Genomic DNA, 19,664 nt, shown 5'->3' on the forward strand with positions numbered 1-19,664 from the left:
CCCCCCACCGTCGGAGCATGCGCGGGTCGCTTGGCGCCAATTGCGGATCCAGGGCGGCTGCAAGAACCTCGCGGGTCTCCTGAGCGGCTGGCTCGCTCTTTCCTCGGCTCCAAGATGATCGGCCAGAAGACACTGTATTCTTTCTTCTCCCCAAGCCCTGCCGGGAAGCGACGTACCCACAGTCCCGAGCCGGCCGACCAGGGGACCCGCGTGGTAACGATAGCTGAGGACAACGGGGATGCGTTGGTGAGAAGCGGCGGGAACTACTTGTGGGGTTGGGGGTTGGGGCCGGGCCGGGGCTGCTGGCGGCGGGCCCCGCGCAATCGAGGGGTGCAGAACCGCGCGGCCAGCGGGGCCCCATGTTAAAAACAGCCTCCATGTGTTCAAAACAGCCGCCACGGGCCCTTACCGGCGGCCATGCTAATGGAGCAACCAATAGGGATGAGCCTCGGGGCTCAAGGCGCCAATCAGCGCGCCACAGGCCCGCCTATCTTGATCCGTCGTCCAATCGAATGAGGGGGAGGTACGGGAATCCAGGGAGAGTTTTTGCCGCGAAAAGGCCGCGTGGGGCGCCTGAGGCGGATCCCGGGAGGCGGGGCCGTAGCTTCTGCGGGTCGCCCACTTGCTCTCGGGGGTTTTCCCCAGCCCCTTGGATTTCTCCTGAAACTTACTGAATCTCAGGGTGCGAGGGATCTGTTGGCCCGGGACAAATGGGCATCTTGTGCAGACTGGCCTGGGGCGGGAGCGGAGCGCTGCGGCCGGTGACTCTCGGGTGCGGGCTCCACTTTCAGGCTAGCCCCGCCAAGCAGGCCCGCGCGGCGCCGTTCGCGCTGAGCCCGGAGCAGCTAGTCCGCATACAGAAGAACAAGGCCGCCGCCCTGCGCAGACTCGCCGCCCGCCACGCGCCCGCCGAGTTCGGGGAGAGCTGGAAGCAGCAGCTCAGCGACGAGTTCGGGAAACCCTATTTCATAAAGGTAACTTCCCGCCGAAACGTCCTGTTTACAGCCAGGGTAAAACTAAGCCGTGGTGGTTTTAGAGATTGGTGCATGGACCAGAAGGAACACTGGTGGCAGTGGGGAAGCAGTCAGCTGCTAACTGAAAAGGTTGATGGGTTGAACCCACCCAGAAGCTCCACCCACTCTGCTTCTTTAAAGATGCAAATGGTTAAGGTTAAGCAACCCTTGGACTACTATTAACTGAAAGGTTGGCAGTTTAAACCCACCCTTGGGCCCCTCAGAAAAGAGAGACCTGGTGATTTGCACATATGGGAATAGACTCCATAGGTAACTAACAACAGTAGCTTAAAGCTCATTGTCCAGAAAAAATTGGCATAGTGAAAACACCAACCAGGTTGAATGAAACCTGTCATACCTTTAAAAAATAAAGAAAGAAAGAAAAGAAAAAGACATAGGAAATTAAAGCATCAGAACTAAAAACAAAGTCACTGCCTTCTAGTGAATTCAGACTCAGGAGCCCATAGGACAGAGAATTGCCCCTGGGTTTTCCAAGGCTGGAAACCTTTACAGAAGGTAACTGCAGAGCAGGTTGGGGGTTTGAACCATTGACCATTTGGTTAGCTGTACCCATCTTTGATCACAGCACCAATAGCCTGTCCTTCAAAAAAAGAAAGCGAGAGAAAGGGGAGGGAATTGGAGTTGGGAGGCAGGTGCCATTTGTTATGTTTTTAAAGGATTTACGGGTAGAACTTGGCAAAGAACTAGGTATTTCAACAATCTTGTGTTCAAGGCTTGAATTCTTTGGGATTTCAGTGAGAATCTTATTTTAAAAGTGTAATTTTTTTTTTCCTAATTTCTCTTTAAATCAGTTAATGGAATTTGTTACAGAAGAAAGAAAACATTACACTGTTTACCCACCCCCTCAGCAAGTCTTCACATGGACCCAGATGTGTGATATAAGAGATGTGAGTATAAGAAGGTGATATAGCTTCTTCATTTGGGACACTAGAGTCAAGCTGCTGTCTGCAATTTAGTAATAAATGCTGTTGTTAAGTGACGTCGAGTCGGTTCTGACCCAGGTAATAAATATGGTATTGAAATTGGGAGATTTGACTGACTATATATAGGAGGGGACTCCCAAAAATTCCTGGAAAAAGCTGCATTACCTTTAAATTCTATTCCATGAACTTTTGGAAGCCCCTTGTATTTTAGCCTGTATTTTCTCTTTAACTTTTATCAGCTAATATTTATGCGTAATCAATAAGAACAATATGTGCATAGATCATGTGTCTAGCTCTTTTTTTTTCAGAAGCCATTTCTGAAATCTTTCTTTAAAATACTCAGAAAATTGAATGTTTTCAGTTTTTAGGAGTTTTTGAAGCTTCATTTCTGGTATTTTATTTGATCTTGAAACTAACCCCATGCCATTTTACTCTTTGTATTATGGTGGTGGGGGCGATGAGACTGAGGTGTGCTGTGGTCATTTCCAGCTAGTTCTAGGACTCCCTGTCCTCACTATAAGTACCAGGTTCAAGACTCAGACTCTTCAATGAAAGGTACAGAGTGCTTGCTCTCTAAGTTTGTGGAACACTCAGCACCTCAACAAGAAGACAAATAAGCCTGTTAAAAAGTGAGCAGAGGTCATGAACAGAAGAACAAAGACGTTCAGGTTGCCAACAAACATGAAGCAATGCTCAGGATCTCTAGTCATTAGAGAGGCAAATCACAACAACAGTGAGATACAGTATCTTATCCCCGCATAAATAGCAAAGTGCAAAAACAGAAAAATGCTGGTGAGGGTGTGGAGAGACTGGACCCTCCTACACTGCTGGTGGGATTGGAAAGTGGTGGGAAACTGTGTGGCGCTTTCTCTCTACTTGGTGTATATCTCCAAGAAATAAGAGTCTTGACAGGAATAGATCTATGCACACCCATGTTCATTGCAGCACTTCACAATAGCCTAAATGAAGACTGTTAAAACTTTGGGACCTACATACCATGTATACTACACAATGTTGAAGAATAACCAAACTGCGAAACACCTTACAACGTGGATGTGGACATTATGCTGAGTGAAATTAGTTATTCCCAAAAGGACAAGTATGGTATGTGAGACCACTTAGAAAAATTCAAGAAAAGGTTTTCATGCTAAAAGAAACATTCTATGGTGAATACCAACGCTGGGAGAGAAGTAAGAATTATTTCTAGACTACAGGTAGTTATGTTTTGACTTGCATGATGGGAAAGGCAGCTATATGTATAAATACACACATGCTCTGGTAGCTTAGTGGTTATGAATTTGGCTGCTAACCTCAAGGTCGGCAGTTTGAAACTACCAGCTGTTCTGCAGGAGAAAGATGAGGCTTTCTGCACCCATAAAGATTTGCAGCCTCGGAAACCCTGTGCAGGGTCACTATGAGTCGGAACCGACTCCGCAGTACTTAACAACAACATACATATATATGTGTATGTGTGTGTAGTTACGTGCCTTTGAGTCGGTTTTGACTTATAGCGACCCTGTACGGGGTTTCTGAGAAAGTGGCTGATGGATTTGACCCACTGACCTTGTGGTTCAAACTGACATTGCAGTCGAGTGCTTATCCTATAGCATCACACCAGGACTCCATATATACACAAACACACGTGTGTTGTCAGTTGTTAGACTATAAGGTGGGGGCAACTGTTTTTTGTTTGTTTGTTTGTTTGTTTTTTGATGTAGTTTATCTTACTTTGATGTGTTTGGTTAGTCAGTGCCTTGGAGTAGGTTCTGACATTCACCCTGTATAAGGCTTCCAAGGCTGCCAATATCACTTAGTAGTCTGACCATGATGCCTCTCTAATTAGCCCTTTCCAAACATTTGACTACTGTTAACAGATCCTATTGTTATAGCTCATCCTATGCTGCTGAATGGCGGCTCCAGTCACATCAGGCTCCTGTCTCAGAGCTTGTGTGTGGCTCTGCACTGAATAAGCTGAAGGGGCTGACCAGGCTGGGCTCTCCATAACTGTGGTCAGGTCCTACTTCCCTGTCTCACCTCCACCTGGTGGAACAGTGTATTATGAACTTCTTACAGATGTCCTCAAAGCCATCGTCCCACATCCATCCATGAAGCCTCCTTGAAGCCCATGCCTTGTGTAATCTGGCTTTTCTCTAAACCTCCACAAGCTCTTTAGTATCTGCTCACACGGGGGATTTAGGGGTTTGTTCCTTTCCCTCCCCGATTTGTAAGCTGACCACAGGAGTCCTGTGACATCACTAAAATGTCCACCAGATGGGCAGGAGACAGGCCATGGCTGAGGCATGGTACTAATACTCTGGCAGGTGTCACAAATTGCTTTTTTTTTTGTAATGTTTTATTGTGAATTATGTAATAGATTTCCAACCCTCACAAGCAGTCCTGATAACAATCATTCACTATTGTATCATAAGAGACCTTCGTTTCATCAGCCTCGGCTAGATAGATTCGTTACTACTCAGTGGAGATTCTACCTTCCTCCACGTCCTCTGGATCTAGGTTCCCTCTTGAAAGCTTGTAAGCCAGTCAGTTCTTGCCTTTGAAACCCCTCCAGTTTGGGTAGCCAATGCCCACAAATTGCATTTTAAAGCGAGCACTTTGATTGGCGCTCCTGGTTTTAAATTTTGTTTACTTTTCTGTTTGAGTATTGTGTTGTGAATACCAGAGAACCCTATGAAAGAGCATTAGGCCTGTCCCATGAGTCTGCATATGGCATGGACTTACCCGGCTCCTTGCAGATAAGCTTATGGAAGTGTTAGATTCAGGTAGTTGAGTAGCATAAACAAGGAGAGTCACTCCAGGTCCAGAGCCCCAAGCACACAAGCTTCTCTCCTAGGACAGGTTGCCTCCCTCCCTGTGGAGATTATCCTGGGTGTATTGACCACTTAGGAACAACACAGAGAGACACAGGATGATCGGGATCTGGGTGTTGGGAAGACAACAGTGTCAGCTGTGGAGGAAGATTCGAAATCGAAACACTGGACTGAAACCTAACAAAGAAGTGGGTGGGCACTAGACAAAGGGTCAGCCATCATCTCCAGTGACCTCTTTCCCTACCTCTGCCTCCTCCCATGGCCTTTGACCTGGCCTCATTCGTGCAGCCAGGTCCTAGGGAATCTGAGTTGGTTCAGCTTGCAGAGAAGTAGTTTGGTGATACTTAGGAAAATTTTAACTTGTTCTTCGATCAGCCACTCCACTGTTCGGAACATTGTTGTTAAGTGCCGTCGAGTCGGTTCCGACCCATAGCGATCCTGTACAGGGTTTCTGAGGCTGTAAACTTTTATGGGAGCAGAACGCCTCATCTTTCTCCTGCGGAGCAGCTGGCCTTAAGGTTCGCAGCCCGATTCGTAAAGAAATAAGAAAATGTACTTTGTGTAATGGGAATAATTTGAGAACAAGCTGGCTGCCTGTCACATGGTATTGAGCACAGTCACCCGAAACAGGTCATGTAAATCGGGATGAATCCAGATAAGATGGGGCTGCCTGGGAGAGGACTAACTTCATGATGTTTCTGGATGGCTGCACTTGTTACAAAAGTGTGTATACTCCATGGTTTGAGAAATGAGCATAGAAGCAAAGCCAACTCATTTCAGAAACCTTTCAGAAGGAGTTAGGGCAGCGAGGCAGAGCAGTTTCTAATGCCAGATAATTTGGTAATGGCAAGTAAGGGTGCCAAGGAAGTGACTCCCTTCTTGGGGTTCTCATTTGGGTCAGGAGGCAGTTCCCTTCTCACTGTTTTCCTTTGTGTGGGTTATCAGTCAAACCTAAAACTCCACTGCCCAGAAGTTGACTCCACCTTTTACAGTGAGTGACCCTATTTGAGTTACGGTGTTGGAGGAGAATATTGAAAGTGCCATGGGCTGCCAAAAGAACCAACAGATCCGTTTTGGAAGAAGTGCAGCCAGTGTGTTCCTTAAAGGCTAAGATGGCCAAACTTCTTTTCATACTTTGGACATACTGTCAGGAGCGACCAGTCACTGGAGAAGGATATCATGTTTGGTAAGGTGGAGGGTCAGAGAAAGAGAGGAAAACCCCCAACGAGATGGACTGGCCAAGTGGCAGCATCAATGGACTCAAAATGTGGCAACAGTAGTGAGGTTGGCCCAGGATTGGGCAGTGTTTTGTTCTGCTCTGCATAAGGTCGCTATGGGTCGGTACTGACTCGATGGCACCTATCAACAACAACAAAATTAGGACAGTAGAGGTGCCCCGAGGGTTCCAAGACTCATCTTTATGGAGATGGAGCAGACTGCCTCATCTTTCTCCTGCAGGACAAACAGCTGGTGGGTTCCAATCACTAGTCTTTGGTTGGCAGCTGAGCGCTGAATTACTGAGCCACCAGGGCTCCTTGGTTCTCAGGCAAGTGCTAGACTGCCTACACTGTGGTATTGTCTAACTTCTTGCCAACTGGAATTCACAGGTGAAGGTTGTCATCCTGGGACAGGATCCGTATCATGGACCGAATCAAGCTCATGGGCTCTGCTTTAGCGTTCAAAGACCTGTACCACCTCCACCCAGGTACAGTTCCTTCTAGGTGGCTCAGGTTCACACATGTGTGCTTTGTGAAGGCTAGTGGCAATGATTTGGAGGGTTTGTGTTAGCCTTTGGAGCAAGGTGTCTGAACTTTGCCCTAGTAATAGTTAGGCTGGGTCATGCTTTGTTGTGGGGCCTTTCTGTACATTGTAGGATGTCTTGCAACTTCGTTGCCACTAGGTACCATGGCAACTTTCTCCCTTCTCGTGATACCAAAAAATGTCTCCAGATACTGTCTCAGGGGCCAAAATGGCCCCCAATTAAGAACCACTGTTTTGGAGGTTTTTGTGTATGATGTGTGTTTTGTATGTATGCGTACATATACAGCAATGTTGTTGTTAAAGGCCATCAAGTTGGATCTGACTCGATGACCTTATATAGGGTTTCCAAGGAGTGGCTGGTTGCTTTAACTGCCAACCTGTGGTTACATTTATAAAGAGCAGTCTACAGACTTAGATGATTTGTTCATCCTGGCCATAGAGATCTGTCTGGGTGGCCCAAACAAAGACTCCCTATATATATGCTGTTACTAAGCGCTGTCCAGTCAGTTCCAGTTCACCGGTTACCTTGTATAGGGTTTCCAAGGAGCAGCTGGTGGGTTTGAACACTAGAAATCCAGTACTTATTCCATAGTACCACACCAAGAGTCTATACATATTATATGGTGTGGCATTGCAGAATGATGTACTGTCATAATGAATAATGCAGGTCAGCTTGAATCGCAAGGTCAGCAGTTCATACAGAGACACTAGGAGTTGGAATCGAGTCAGTGGCGCTTAATAACAACAACAACATATAACTACATACAACTGAACATCTTTTGTGAAAGAATGTAGCTGCTGGGTTACTTTACTAATTATAAATGCCATCCAATCAGTTCTGACCCATAGCTACCCTGTACGGGGTTTCTGCTGAGTGGCTAGTGGTTTGAACTTCACCTACCTTTCAGTTAGTGATCTGGTGCTTATCCTACACCAGGACTCTTACACAATGCTAGGCTCTAAATCCAAACGGCAAAGTAAAGTTTAGGACAGATTGAACTCTGCAATGAAATGGCAGTATTAGCCTCATTTCTCAGGAACTCGGATCCATATACAAAGTTCCATATTTAACCCTTGCTGACAGGGTTCCATTGTTTTTCCTTCCTGCTCAGTCAGGGCTGAAGGAGAAAGGGAGGAGGTGGGGGCTGTTTAAACAAGGGCTAACCTACAGACTTAAATCTTGAACTTTTTCACAGTTGTGTAGTGCTTTCTGAACTTGTAGACTTATTCTTGAGATTTTTAATCTCTTTTTTTTTCTTTTCCTTCTCACCTTCAGTTTAGAAAACATTTATAAAGAGCTGTCTTCAGACTTGGATGATTTTGTTCATCCTGGCCACGGAGATCTGTCTGGATGGGCCAAACAAGGTAACCACCTTTGAGTTCACTGTGGGTAGTCGCTGTGGGTCAACTCATCTTCTTGTTGAGGGCTTTTCCCTTTGTGCTGACTCTGCTGGTGACCCTCTCTAGTGATTGCTCTGTTCGGATGGTGGGTCCAAAGAGAGTGAGTTGAATCCTTATCATCCTTGATTCTAAGGGACATTCTGGTTTTTATTTCTTCTAAGACCGATTTGTTTGTTCTTCTAGCAATCCACAGTTATATTCTTGGCCAATACCACATCAAACCCAAATGTTTTTATCTGCTCAAAGATTCTTAACTTGGACCATTAGAAGCTAGTCTCACTCTGCCCATATAGACACAAGAGCGGTGTGTGTGTTTAATGTCTACCTACGGGACTTTTTTCTTTGACTTTTTGTTTTCACAAGTTAACTGTCATTATAAGGTAAGAATGTTGTTGGTCAAGTGCCATTTAATTGGCTCCAACTCACAGTGACCTTGTACAGGGTTCTAAGGGGCAGCAGATGGGTTTGAATCACCAGCTTTGCAATTAGCACTCCAGTGCTTATCCTACAGCCGCACGTGAGGACCTTAGCCCTCAGCCACTAACCAGAAGGTCAGTGGTTTGAACCCAGCAGCTGCTCTGTGGGGATAAAGTGTGACTGTTGGTTCTGTAAACGCTGATAGCCTCTGAAACCCTTTTGGGGGCGCTCTACTCTGCCCTGCAGGGTCACTGTGAGTCCACATTGACCCAACAGCAGTAGGCTTGGCTTTGGTCCTAGAATCTGAATAAGGAAAGAGTAGCTGAGCTGTGGTGCTAAGAGTGGTAGGATGTTTTCTGTTCGGTTAGTATTCTTTTGTATTCTGGGTTGAAATATACAGCAAAACACGTTCCCAGCAGACAGTTTCTGTACTTACCTGTCCATGGTTCCATTTTTCACATTTGTCCCCATCCTTGCTGTTTCCCTTCTAGTTCTGTTCCCCTATAGTCTCACTGACCACCCCTCCCACGGCCCCCCGCCCCCCCAATCTTCTCATCTAAGCCTAAGAGTAATGGTTCTCAACTTGGTCTTACGGTCTTTTCTGAAAGAGCACAGGATAGTGTGTCCTTAGAGGTCAGTGTCCTTAGAGAAAGGCTGTCACATTACTCCTTTGGAATCCCAAAAAGACAGTCACCATAACCTGAGCCCGTTGCTCTGCCTTGAATTTAACCGGCCCAACAGATCCCCTTGGAAGTTAGTGCTTTTTTGATTGGGGTGTGTGTGATATATAAGTACCCTAACAAGACTAAGACAAGTGTATTCTTGAGAACCTGTGCGTGTGTGAACGGAAACCATGGTAGCAATACTTTTTGACTGGCCTCTGTATTACTGGGTTATTTCATGTTTAGCATCTTTTTAGAGCCATTCTTTCTAATGACAATGATAGTGACTGTTGACTTGGGTGGTGTTGAAAGAGCAGAGATAAATAAAGATAAAGTGCCCTGTCATCTCATTACCTAGAGAGGCATGGTTCACACGGTGATAGGTTTTTGGTGACCTGATTTCAGCGGCTTTGCTATATTCTCCTGTGAATGGTTTCATCATAGGGTATCCACCCAGCCTGGGGGTGCTGGGCTGGTCCTCTGTAAGCCTACTTTTCACCTGTTTCTCCTGTGTGTGTTCACAGGTGTTCTCCTACTCAATGCTGTCCTCACAGTTCGAGCACACCACACCAATTCTCACAAGGAAAGAGGCTGGGAGCAGTTTACCGATGCAGTTGTATCCTGGCTGAATCAGAACCTGAATGGCCTCGTCTTCTTACTCTGGGGCTCCTACGCTCAGAAGAAAGGCAGTGCCATCGATCGGGTATGGTTGGGTCTGTGTTGTTTTGAGTCACATGACACAAGTATAGAAGAAAATTGTAGGAGTCGTTGCCAAGCAGTCCTAGAAAAGACATGTCATCAGCTGACCATGTCTTTACTTCCCTTAAGACTTAGCTGTTGGGACTCCGAGAGATGGAGTCATCTGCCCAAAGTTGCAAGCAATGGTGGAACCAGGATTGAGCCCTGCTCTATAGAGCTTCAGGCCCTGTGCTCTTATGCAGTGTGCTGAGCAGTTTTGTCTTTCCTCCTGGGTCAGTCTGTGCTAGGTGTGGGCTTTTAACAGGTGAGTGCAGAAGTCTAAGCCAGTGGAGGAGTCACCAAACGTTTTGTGTGAATGTGAACAAGATCTTCTCAGGCTCTTTCACTTTTCTTGAGAAATAATAGAAATACAATCTTGCATCAATGAAGCAACTGCTAAGTTCTGATTATCTAGGTGAGTAAGGCCAAGTGGCAGCATCGATGGACTCAAGTGTGGCAACAGTAGTGAGGTTGGCCCAGCATTGGGCAGTGTTTCTTTCTGCTGTGCGTAAGATCGCTGTGGGTCCATACCGACTCGAGGGCACCTAACAATAACAACAACAAAGGCGTGTACAGGAGTGTGAGCTCCAGTCTGCCTTGGGGGTTGTGGCCAGTTGATTTCTCACTGCTGCATAACTTTGATTCAGTGTATTTATAGTCTGTCAGCATTAAGTGGTTTGATCTGGAGGCAATTGTTAACAGTACCTTGATAATGGAAACCAAGTTGTGTATCTCCAGCCCAGTGTCTCCTGAGAACCATATAGTTGGCTCTCTTTTTCACCCTGTTCCAAATGAAATTCTCTTTTGCTCATCCATTTCTTACAGTATTTGCACCTATGCATATCCAAGGAGCTCAGGTAGCGTAGTGGTTATGAATCGGGCTGCGGAACCGCAAGGTCAGCAGTTGAAAACTACCAGCTTTTCTGCAGGAGAAACATGAGGCTTTCTGTTCCCGTTAAAGATTTAAAGCCTTGGAAACCCTGTATGGGGTCACTATGAGTCAGAACTGACTGCACGGCATATAACCATATCCAATTCCTATGTATATACCTTTCACAAATTTTTTCCTAGTCCTTCTCACTCTCAGTGGGTCTAACAAATTAGTCTCACTGAGTTGCCGCTTCTCAGTCACACACAAACAATAAGCATTCACTTAGAAGCTCTTTATTGCAAAGCAAAAGAACACTTCAGAGAAGTGGGTCTGTCTCCACGAGTGGAGAAGACCTGGTAGAATTAGAGCGCGTAGATTAGATTAGGTCCAAACAAAAGTACACTTCAGGAGAGAAGTGGGTCTGTGTGCGAGTGGAGAAGACACTTTGGGGTTGGAGTGCACTGGCTTATAAAAGTAAGGGGTTTCTTCCAAGAGAGGGCTAATACTGGTGGTGGTTATGTGCCGTGGAGTCGGTTCCGACTCATAGTGACCCTGTACAGGGTTTCTAAGGCTGTAAATCTTTACGGGAGCAGAAAGCCTCATGTTCCGTGGAACAGCTGGTAGTTTCGACCTGCTGACCTTGCGATTCACAGCTCAATTTGTAACCGCTACGCTACCAGAACTCCTTACATATTGATTAGGAGTGGTGATATTTATCTTTTTTTTTCTTTTTAGTAAAGGGGCTCAATCTTTTTGAAAATGGGGTACTTTCTGTAGTTACCAGCTTTAGGCTTATCTTCATGGGTCATTGCCTGTGACCAGCTGCTTCTATTAGGGTTTCCGGTTCTGATATCCTTATCTCTGTCTCCAGGCTGTTCTCAATGTTATCATTCTAGTTGGACTAGAGGTGTCATCCCCCTTTCAGGGCAAAGTCCATTTTTGTGGTGAGATTATTTAAAACCAGTGTGTTGTTAGCTGCCTTGGAGTGGCTGGAAGCCCTGCCCGTATAGGAGCCTTCTTACATAAAGCCTTGGCAGTTGGGAAATGAGATCTTAGTTTTGAGAAGGACAGTTGTGTGCAACTAAGCTAACTTTTAAAGAATATCTGCAACTATATTATTGTTAAGTGCTGTCGAATCTGTTCCGACTCATGGCGACCCTGTAGAGATAGGGATTCCAAGGAGCAGCTGGTGAGTTTGAACTTGCCAGCTTTTGTGATTAAAACCAAACTTTTGGTCAAGTGCTTATCCAACGGGACTCTGCTATTGAGTATAGGGACCCTGTGTAGGGATTCTGAGAAGTCGCTGGTCAGTTTGAACTGTCGACCTTGTTCAAACCAACCTTCTGGTCCAGTGTTTACTCTACAGCACCACTCCAGGACTCCCTATACACAGTATATTGCTGTGAAGTGCTGTCGAATTGTTTCCAACTCATAACTACCCTATATAAGTGTGACAAGAAGAAGCTGGTGAGCGCTGGTAACCACAAGGTCAGCAGACTTCGTTCCTGGGGCTCCGAGAGATGGAGTCATCTGCCCAAAGTTGCAGGAAATGATGGAACCAGGATTGAGTCCTGCTCTATAGAGCTTCAGGCCCTGTTCTCTTATGCAATGTGTCTTTTCCCCTGAGTCAGTCTGTGCTAGGTGTAGGCTTTCAACAGGTGAGTGCAGGAGTCTGAGCCAGTATTGGAGTCTCCAAGTGTTTTGTGTGTGGAGTCTGAACCAGTGGTGGAGTCTCCAAGGTCTAACCGTAAGGTCAGCAGTTTGGATCTACCGCTGTTCCTTGGGAGAAAGAAGAGGCTTTCTGCTTCTGTAAAGATATACAGCCTTGGACCCAGGAAACATCAAGACAAGTGGTCGGGTCCCCTTAATGCAAACCCCCTTCCAAGACTAAGACTCAATGGAAATACGCGCTCTGATTGGTGACCACACGTATTGCCGATAGGGGGAAGTGGGGTAAAAGCAGCAATGAAGCGGCAAGCTAAGCCCTACAATGTTCGGTGGACTTCTGTGGACCCAGATGGGGACCTGGTTGGCCAGCAGTGTGGAGAGACCTGGGGACTCCTGGGCCCAGAGTCAGCGGCGTGGCCATAGAGGACTAGAGTGGAGAGTGAAGCTACCAGCTGATAGGAAGAGAGGGCATACGCACAAGAACACCCACACCTGCAGATGGTACCCATGTGACCTGGCCCCGATGAATGGATGATCAGAACTCAACCAGGAGAAGAAAGAAGAGGAAAAAAAAAAAAGAGTGATCTGATACAATTTGTTGAACTTGACCTACACCTATGGATGCAGTAACCCAAAAGAAGGAATAAATCCTTAACAGCAAGAAACATTCCCACCCCCTCCACACAGAGTAGACAGAGATGGGCAACTTGAACATTGGATACCCAAATGGGAGGGGTGGGGGGACTACAAAGGCAAGAGGTGACTGGCTTACAAGCTTTCAAGAGGGAACCTAGAGCTAGGGGACATGGAGGAAGGCAGAATCTCCAGTGAGTACTATCTAGTCTGTCTAGGCGGAGCTGATGAAATGAAATGAAGAAGGGTCACTTGTGATACAATAGTGAATGATTGTTATCAGGACTGATTGTGAGGGTTGGAAATGTAAAGGTAGACGTTTTGTAGCAAGGAAGGGAGTGATTAACTCTCCAGTCTAGGAGCAGAGGTCTCTAGGACCATCAACGGAGAAGAGCTGAGAGTGGGACCCTACCCAGAGAAGCAGCGAGGCCCAAGATAGAGGCAGAGGCGATGACGTGGAGTGATGAAGCGGCTGGGGACTTTGGATCCAGAGAGGGAGAGGGACTGTGTGCTGATGCGGGGGGGGAGGGGGGGAGTTTGGGGGCAGGTTTATAGGGTATACCCTTTGGTCAGTTGATGATACATGGAGGGGATTGGAACCATGGCAATGAAATGATGTACGGTGGAATAAATGTAAAACTAAAGTTCTCCCATGTAAAATATCATATAATTCACAATAAAACATGTAAAAAAGAATATACAGCCTTGGAAGCCCTCTGTAGGGTCGCTGTGAGTCAGAACCGCCAACCTTAAGGTTCAAACCAACCTTATGGTCCCATTCTTAATCCTGCAGCACCATGTCAGGACTCCAGGACTATGAGGTTAGGGGCACTTTAAACAAAAAAAAAAAGCAGATTTGGCCATATCCAGGGCCCAGGCTGCATGCTCAGAGTTACTCTACAGCGAACTAGTGAGATGGATTTGGGTCTGCTACAGTTGCTGAAGGGAAATAACTGGAAAACGGGTGACTTGAGGGAGCAAAAGGTAAATTGTGGCAATCGTAGCTCTTGTTTTTAAAAGCCCCATTAAATTCTCTTGTTCGCCTGGATCTCTTTCAGAAGCGGCACCATGTCTTGCAGACTGCCCACCCATCACCACTGTCGGTGTATCGGGGGTTCTTTGGGTGCAGGCACTTCTCTAAAGCCAATGAACTACTGCAGAAGTCTGGCAAGAAGCCCATCAACTGGAAGGAGTTGTGATGGTGCAGGGCTGGCTATTGGGAAGTCCATGTGGAAAAATGATAGCTCCTTGTAATTAAGTGCCTGCCGCCCAGGAACAGCAGGTCTTTCCAGATATCAGTCCACAAGCAGGTGGTCAAGGCCTCCTTTGACTTTCTTGCCCTCCCTTTATCATTGTAACTGAGGGAGGAGGAACACCTTTTAGGTACAGTCTGTAGTCTGGGGTTGCTGCTGCTGCGTTTTGTTTGTTTTTAGCTGGGAGGTTAGACTTTAGGTGTATATTACTCAGGATAGCCCCCTGTGCCCGGTGCATTCCAGTGTCAACCAGAGACCCTGACCAGCAGGTGAACATTCTTAAAATGATGGTTGGTGCCAGGCGGAAGTGCTTTGAGAAGTGTGCTGCGGTGTTGGGGGGAGGGGGGGCATGTTGTTACTGTTTCTTGGAATGGTAGAAGTTGGACAAGAAAACTCCCTTTACATTGGAAATTATTTTCTTCCGAGTTAATCTCGAGTTGGATTTTGTTTTTAATAGATGCTTTTTATTTAGGGATAGCCACCAGAACAAAATTTTCCAATTACACACAGGGAGTTATGGGTAGAGAAGATGTCTATTCTGCTCCAATCTCATGGTTTTGGTAGCAGTAAGAGATGGGGTGATTTCTCTGTAAAGCTAAGAGTGTGAGGGTGGGGCACTGAGTGAATGAGGACCGGTAAAAGCGCAGACTGTCAAATGCTATATTTTATGGGCTGAAATAAGTATTTTTTCTGTAGCCCTTAAGAGTTGTATGTTTTTAAACGTATGAAACTATATATTTTAATTTGTTAAAGATACCATCCTTGTTAAGTCTGTACCTCCACCTTGTAACTGGGTGAAAAACGTTCACCCTGCGTGTTTTGTAATAAAATACTATTGCACTTTCTTGTGTCCTGAGTGAGTGCCCTCTGCCGGCTTCTCTTCTCACCAGTGCCCTTGTCTGCTTTTGCTCTTGGCTCACAGCTCCCCACCCCATCCTGCAGAACTCTCCAGCCCATTGGTCCCCATGGCAACCATTGTAAGCTCCCTGGTAGTCTGCCAGGCCCTGCCCAGCTCCTCCCCCTAGGCTGGGCTGGGTGGGGCCAAGGCTTAAGCACCCCAGCCCACAAGTGCTGTGGGGGCGCGACACTTAAGGATCAGGGTCTGCTGAGATTCTAAAGAGGATCAGCCTTGCTTGGCTGCCTTTTCTACCATACCCTGTTGCAGTTTAAAAGCTGTCTCTGGTGTGAGCTGGACTCAACTTCTAGATGAGGCAGTGAGGCCAAGGCACTGGAAGATCTCTGGTAACTGTTGACCTGCCAACACCTCCCTGGTGTCCGAAGAGGAAAGCCAAAGACTGAAGAACTGATAACAGGTGTTCTTTTCAGTGGGTGAGAAAGCACATTCAGTATGGACACATTTCATAAGAGTGCAGGGATGTGGAAACCTTAACATTTGCTTGTGAATATTGCTTTCCTACGGGCCCTAGTTTCTTCATCCTGTGGAGGGAAGAGTAGATAATTTTCACGCTTTGGGCATGGCAAGGCAAACTTTCACAGACTCAAGATGCTTTCAGTCAGCTTTCTGGCACCTTTGTCCACCCCACTAAGAAATCTCTGCTCCCCAAGGGAGAAGGGAAGGCATTCCCAAACCAGTTAGATTTTGACACTTATGTCCCGTTGCAGCATGCTGAGTTACATATAAATTATGCAAAAGGAAAAAAACTAATTACTGATTTTAGAAGTCACCAACCTGGTGTGGCGCTGCAGGATGCGCACTAGACAGCTAACCACAAGGTCAATGGCCCAAACCCACCAGCTGCTGCTCAGAAACCCAGTACAGGGCTCTTATGAAACAGCCCTTCAAACAATACACAGGTGAGTGCCTTAAATGATCTGGGACCAAAAAACAACCTTTCTTTAGAAAGAAGGTTCCTTAGTGATAAACTTTTTAACCATACAGTAATATATTTACATTTCTAGGTTTACTATGATTTCTACACTCCATTTGCAAAAATAAATAAAAGGCAATTTTGTGTTCTTTGCAGGGTCAGGCAGTAAGTATTTTACAGGCTTATGCTCTGGTGGTCTCTGGCAACTACCCAACTTTGTCAGAGGAGTGAATGTAAATAAGCGGGTTTGGCTGTGCTATCCTTTCAGACCCATAGTCCCCCTTTCATAGGAGCTGCTGGTGGATTTGAACCACCACCTTGTATTTAGCAGTCCAGTGCTTATCCTACAGTGCCATGCCAAGCTATGTATATATACTTGTTAAGCACTGTGGAATCGGTTCCAACTCAACGACCCTGTGTAAGGTTTCCAAGGAGCTGCTGGTGGGTTTAAACTATCAACTTGTGCTTATTCAGTGTTTCTTCAATTTAAAATTTTTTCTCCTGCCATAATTTTTTTATTTTTTTATTTCATGCATTTAACAACCATGCTTAGCTCTGGTGCCTTGGGAAACCGACTGGCTAGCCAAATTTGCCTTTTGGGTCATAATATTGGACCCATGTCCTAGGCATTCTCTGTCACATAGTCTGGCACTGTGGGAACCACAAGGAAGCAGGTCCTTTTGCAGGGAGGGAAAGTTTGAGCTCGGTACTGAAGGACTCCTCACTTCGAAGCCAAGAAGAATGGGAGCATTTTGTTGGACACGTTGTGCAAGGACTGAAGCAGCTCCACGTGACTGGATTGATCTGAACAGAAAGATTCAGGGAACACAGTCTGGTGAGGGCTCTGAGAATAAACATCAGGGGAATCAGTTATGCAAAATGATGTTCTGGGCACCCTAAGTTACCCACAAATTACTTGGTCACTTAAATCACTGCTTTCAACGAGTCCACTCATCTGTCTGTGTTAACTCTGGTGACTTGCATGTTGCTGTGATGCTGAAAGCTGTGCCAAATATTGAGACATGATGATTACCACCAGAACAAGTGACAGATACAGTGCCAGGAAATAAGTACCTCAGGTTGGAAGGCACTCAAAATATGACTTGGGGAAAAGCTACCTCCTCAAAGTAAAGTTGACTAATGACGCCAGTGGGACCTTCATTTGCTGATAGGGCACAACTCAAATTGAGAAACAGCTTTAAAACAATAATATGGAATGTACAAAGTGTATCTAGGAAAATTGGAAGTTGTCAAAAATGAGATGGAATAGATAAAGATTAATATCTCCTAGGCATTAGCAAGCTGAAATGGACTGGTATTTGCCATTTTGAATCTGATGATTGTATGGTTTACTATTTGGGAAATAACAAATTGAAGAGGAATGGCACAGTATTATCTGTGATGGGATAATATCCATACGCCCACCTAGAAGACAAGTTAATACCACTATTTATACACCAACCACTAAAGTTAGCGATGATGATGATGAAATTTGAGACTTTACCAACTTCTTCAGTCTGAAGATGATTAAACATGCAATCAAAATATGCATTGATAATTACTGGTGATTGGAATGCAAATGTCGGAAACAAAGAGGAAGGGACCAGCAGTGCAACTCATAGCCTCCTTGTGCAGAACAGAAGAAAACTGTCTGGTTCTGCAGCATCCTCATAATCGTTCTACTTGAACACATTGCTACTGCCATGGTACCAATCCATCTCAATAGAGGTCTTTCTCTTTTTTGCTAACCCTCCACCTTACCAAGCATGATGTCCTTCTCTAAGGACTGGTCCCTCCAGATAACATGTCCGAAGTACAAGAGATTAAGTCATGTCTTCTTGGCTTTTAAGAAATATTCTGGCTGTTCTTCTTCCAACATAGATTTGTTTATTGTCCATGGTACTTTTCAATATTCTCTTCCACATCATAACTCAAATGCATCATTCTTCTACAGTCTTCCTTATTCATTATCCAATTTCACATGAATATGAAATACCATGCTTGGATCAGGAACACCCTAGTCCTCAAACTGACATCCTTACTTTTGAACACTTTAAAGAAGTCTTGTGTAGCAGATCTGACTAATACAATACATAGTTTGATTTCTTGACTACTGTTTTCCATGAGTGTTAATGATTGATTCGAGCAAATTGAAGTCTTTGGCAACTTCAGTTTTTTCTCCAATTATCATGATGTTATTTATTATTGGTCCAGTGGTTAGGATTTTTTTTTTTCTTGACATTAAGATGCAACCCATATTTAAGATTGTGATCTTTGATCTTCATTAATAAGTATTTTAATTCCTCTTCATTTTCAGGAGCCAAGGTTGTATCATCTGTGTATCGCAGGTTGTTACTGAATCTTCCTCCAATCCTGATGCCACATTCTTCTTCATATAATCCAGTTTCTCAGAGCATTTGCTTAGCATACAGATTAAGTATGGTAAAATAACACATCCCTGGCACACACTTTTCCCCTTGTTCTGTTTGAAAGGCTGCCTCTTGGTCTAGGTACAGGTTCTTCTAGAGCACTGTTTAGTGTTCTGGATTATTCATTCTCTGCAGTGTTGTTCATAGTTTGTCATGATCCACACAAAGCCTTTGCACAGGCAATAAAGAATCTTTCTGGTATTGTCTACTTTTAGCCAAGATCCATCTGATGTCAGCAATAACCCTAGTTCCATGTCCTCCTCTGAATCCGGCTTGAACCTGTGGCAGTTCCTTGTCAATGTACTGTTACCTTTGTTTTTAAATTATCTTTAGCAAAATTTTACTTGTATGTGATGTTAATAATACTGTCCAATGATTTCTGCATTCTGTTGGGTCACTTCTCTTTGGAATGGGTACAAATATGGATCTCTCCCAATTAGTTGGCCAGATAGCTATTTCCAAATGTCTTAGCATAGATGAGTGCCTCCTGTGCTACATCAATCAGTTCTATTGAAAGATTTCAATTTGTATTTCATCAATTCTTTGAGTCTTGTTCCTTGCCAATGCCTTCAGTGTACCTTAGACTTCTTCCTTCAGTGCCATTGGCTCTTAATTATATTCTACCCCTTGAAATGGTTGAACATCGACCATTTTTGGTACAGTAACTGTATTCCTTCCATCCTCTTTTGATGCTTTCTCATTCAATAATTTTGCTCATAGAATCCTTCAATATTTCAAGTCAAAGCTTGAATTTTTTCTTCATTTTTTTTGGCGTGAGAAATGCTGAGCATGTTCTTCCCTTTTGGTTTTCTAACTCCAGGTCTTTCTTTGCACATTTCACTGTAATGCTTTGTCTTCTCGAGCTGCCCTTTGAAATTTTCTATTCAGCTCTTTTACTGCCTCATTTCTAACATTTGCATTAGCATCTATGCACTAGAGAGCAAGTTTCAGTCTCTTCTGATATGCATTTTGGTCTTTTCCTTCTTTATTGTTTTCTTAATGACCTTTGGTTTCTTTCTGTATGGTGTTCTTGATGTCATTCCACAACTCTTCTGGTATTTGGTCATTAGTGTCTAATGCACCAAATCTGTTCTTGAGATGATTTCTCAATTCGGGTGGGAAGTTTTCCAGGTCAAATTTTGGCTCTTGTGGACTTGTTTTAATTTTCTTTAGCTTCAGTCTGAACCTATGAGCAATTGATGATTTCTTCCACAATC

General features: G+C 45.0%; 1 protein-coding gene across 1 annotated transcript; it reads left to right on the top strand.

The window, feature by feature from the left end:
• The first annotated feature begins 114 nt into the window (after positions 1-114).
• Positions 115-14,135, top strand: UNG (uracil-DNA glycosylase). The gene is made up of 7 exons (XM_006870434.1): positions 115-246; positions 792-974; positions 1,826-1,921; positions 6,393-6,490; positions 7,823-7,911; positions 9,551-9,729; positions 13,995-14,135. The coding sequence occupies exons 1-7, from the start codon at positions 115-117 to the stop codon at positions 14,133-14,135; spliced, it is 918 nt and encodes a 305-aa protein (XP_006870496.1).
• The last annotated feature ends 5,529 nt before the right edge of the window (positions 14,136-19,664 follow it).

This window comes from Chrysochloris asiatica, unplaced genomic scaffold (genome assembly GCF_000296735.1).
Source record: "Chrysochloris asiatica unplaced genomic scaffold, ChrAsi1.0 scaffold00142, whole genome shotgun sequence".
Classification (NCBI taxonomy): Eukaryota; Metazoa; Chordata; class Mammalia; order Afrosoricida; family Chrysochloridae; genus Chrysochloris; species Chrysochloris asiatica.

Coding starts and splice junctions, on each gene's coding strand:
- UNG (XM_006870434.1), top strand. CDS start 115: ATGATCGGCCAGAAGACACTGTATTCTTTCTTCTCCCCAAGCCCTGCC. Junction 6,491..7,822: donor CCTGTACCACCTCCACCCAG/GTACAGTTCCTT, acceptor TCTCACCTTCAG/TTTAGAAAACATTTATAAAG. Junction 7,912..9,550: donor GTCTGGATGGGCCAAACAAG/GTAACCACCTTT, acceptor GTGTGTTCACAG/GTGTTCTCCTACTCAATGCT.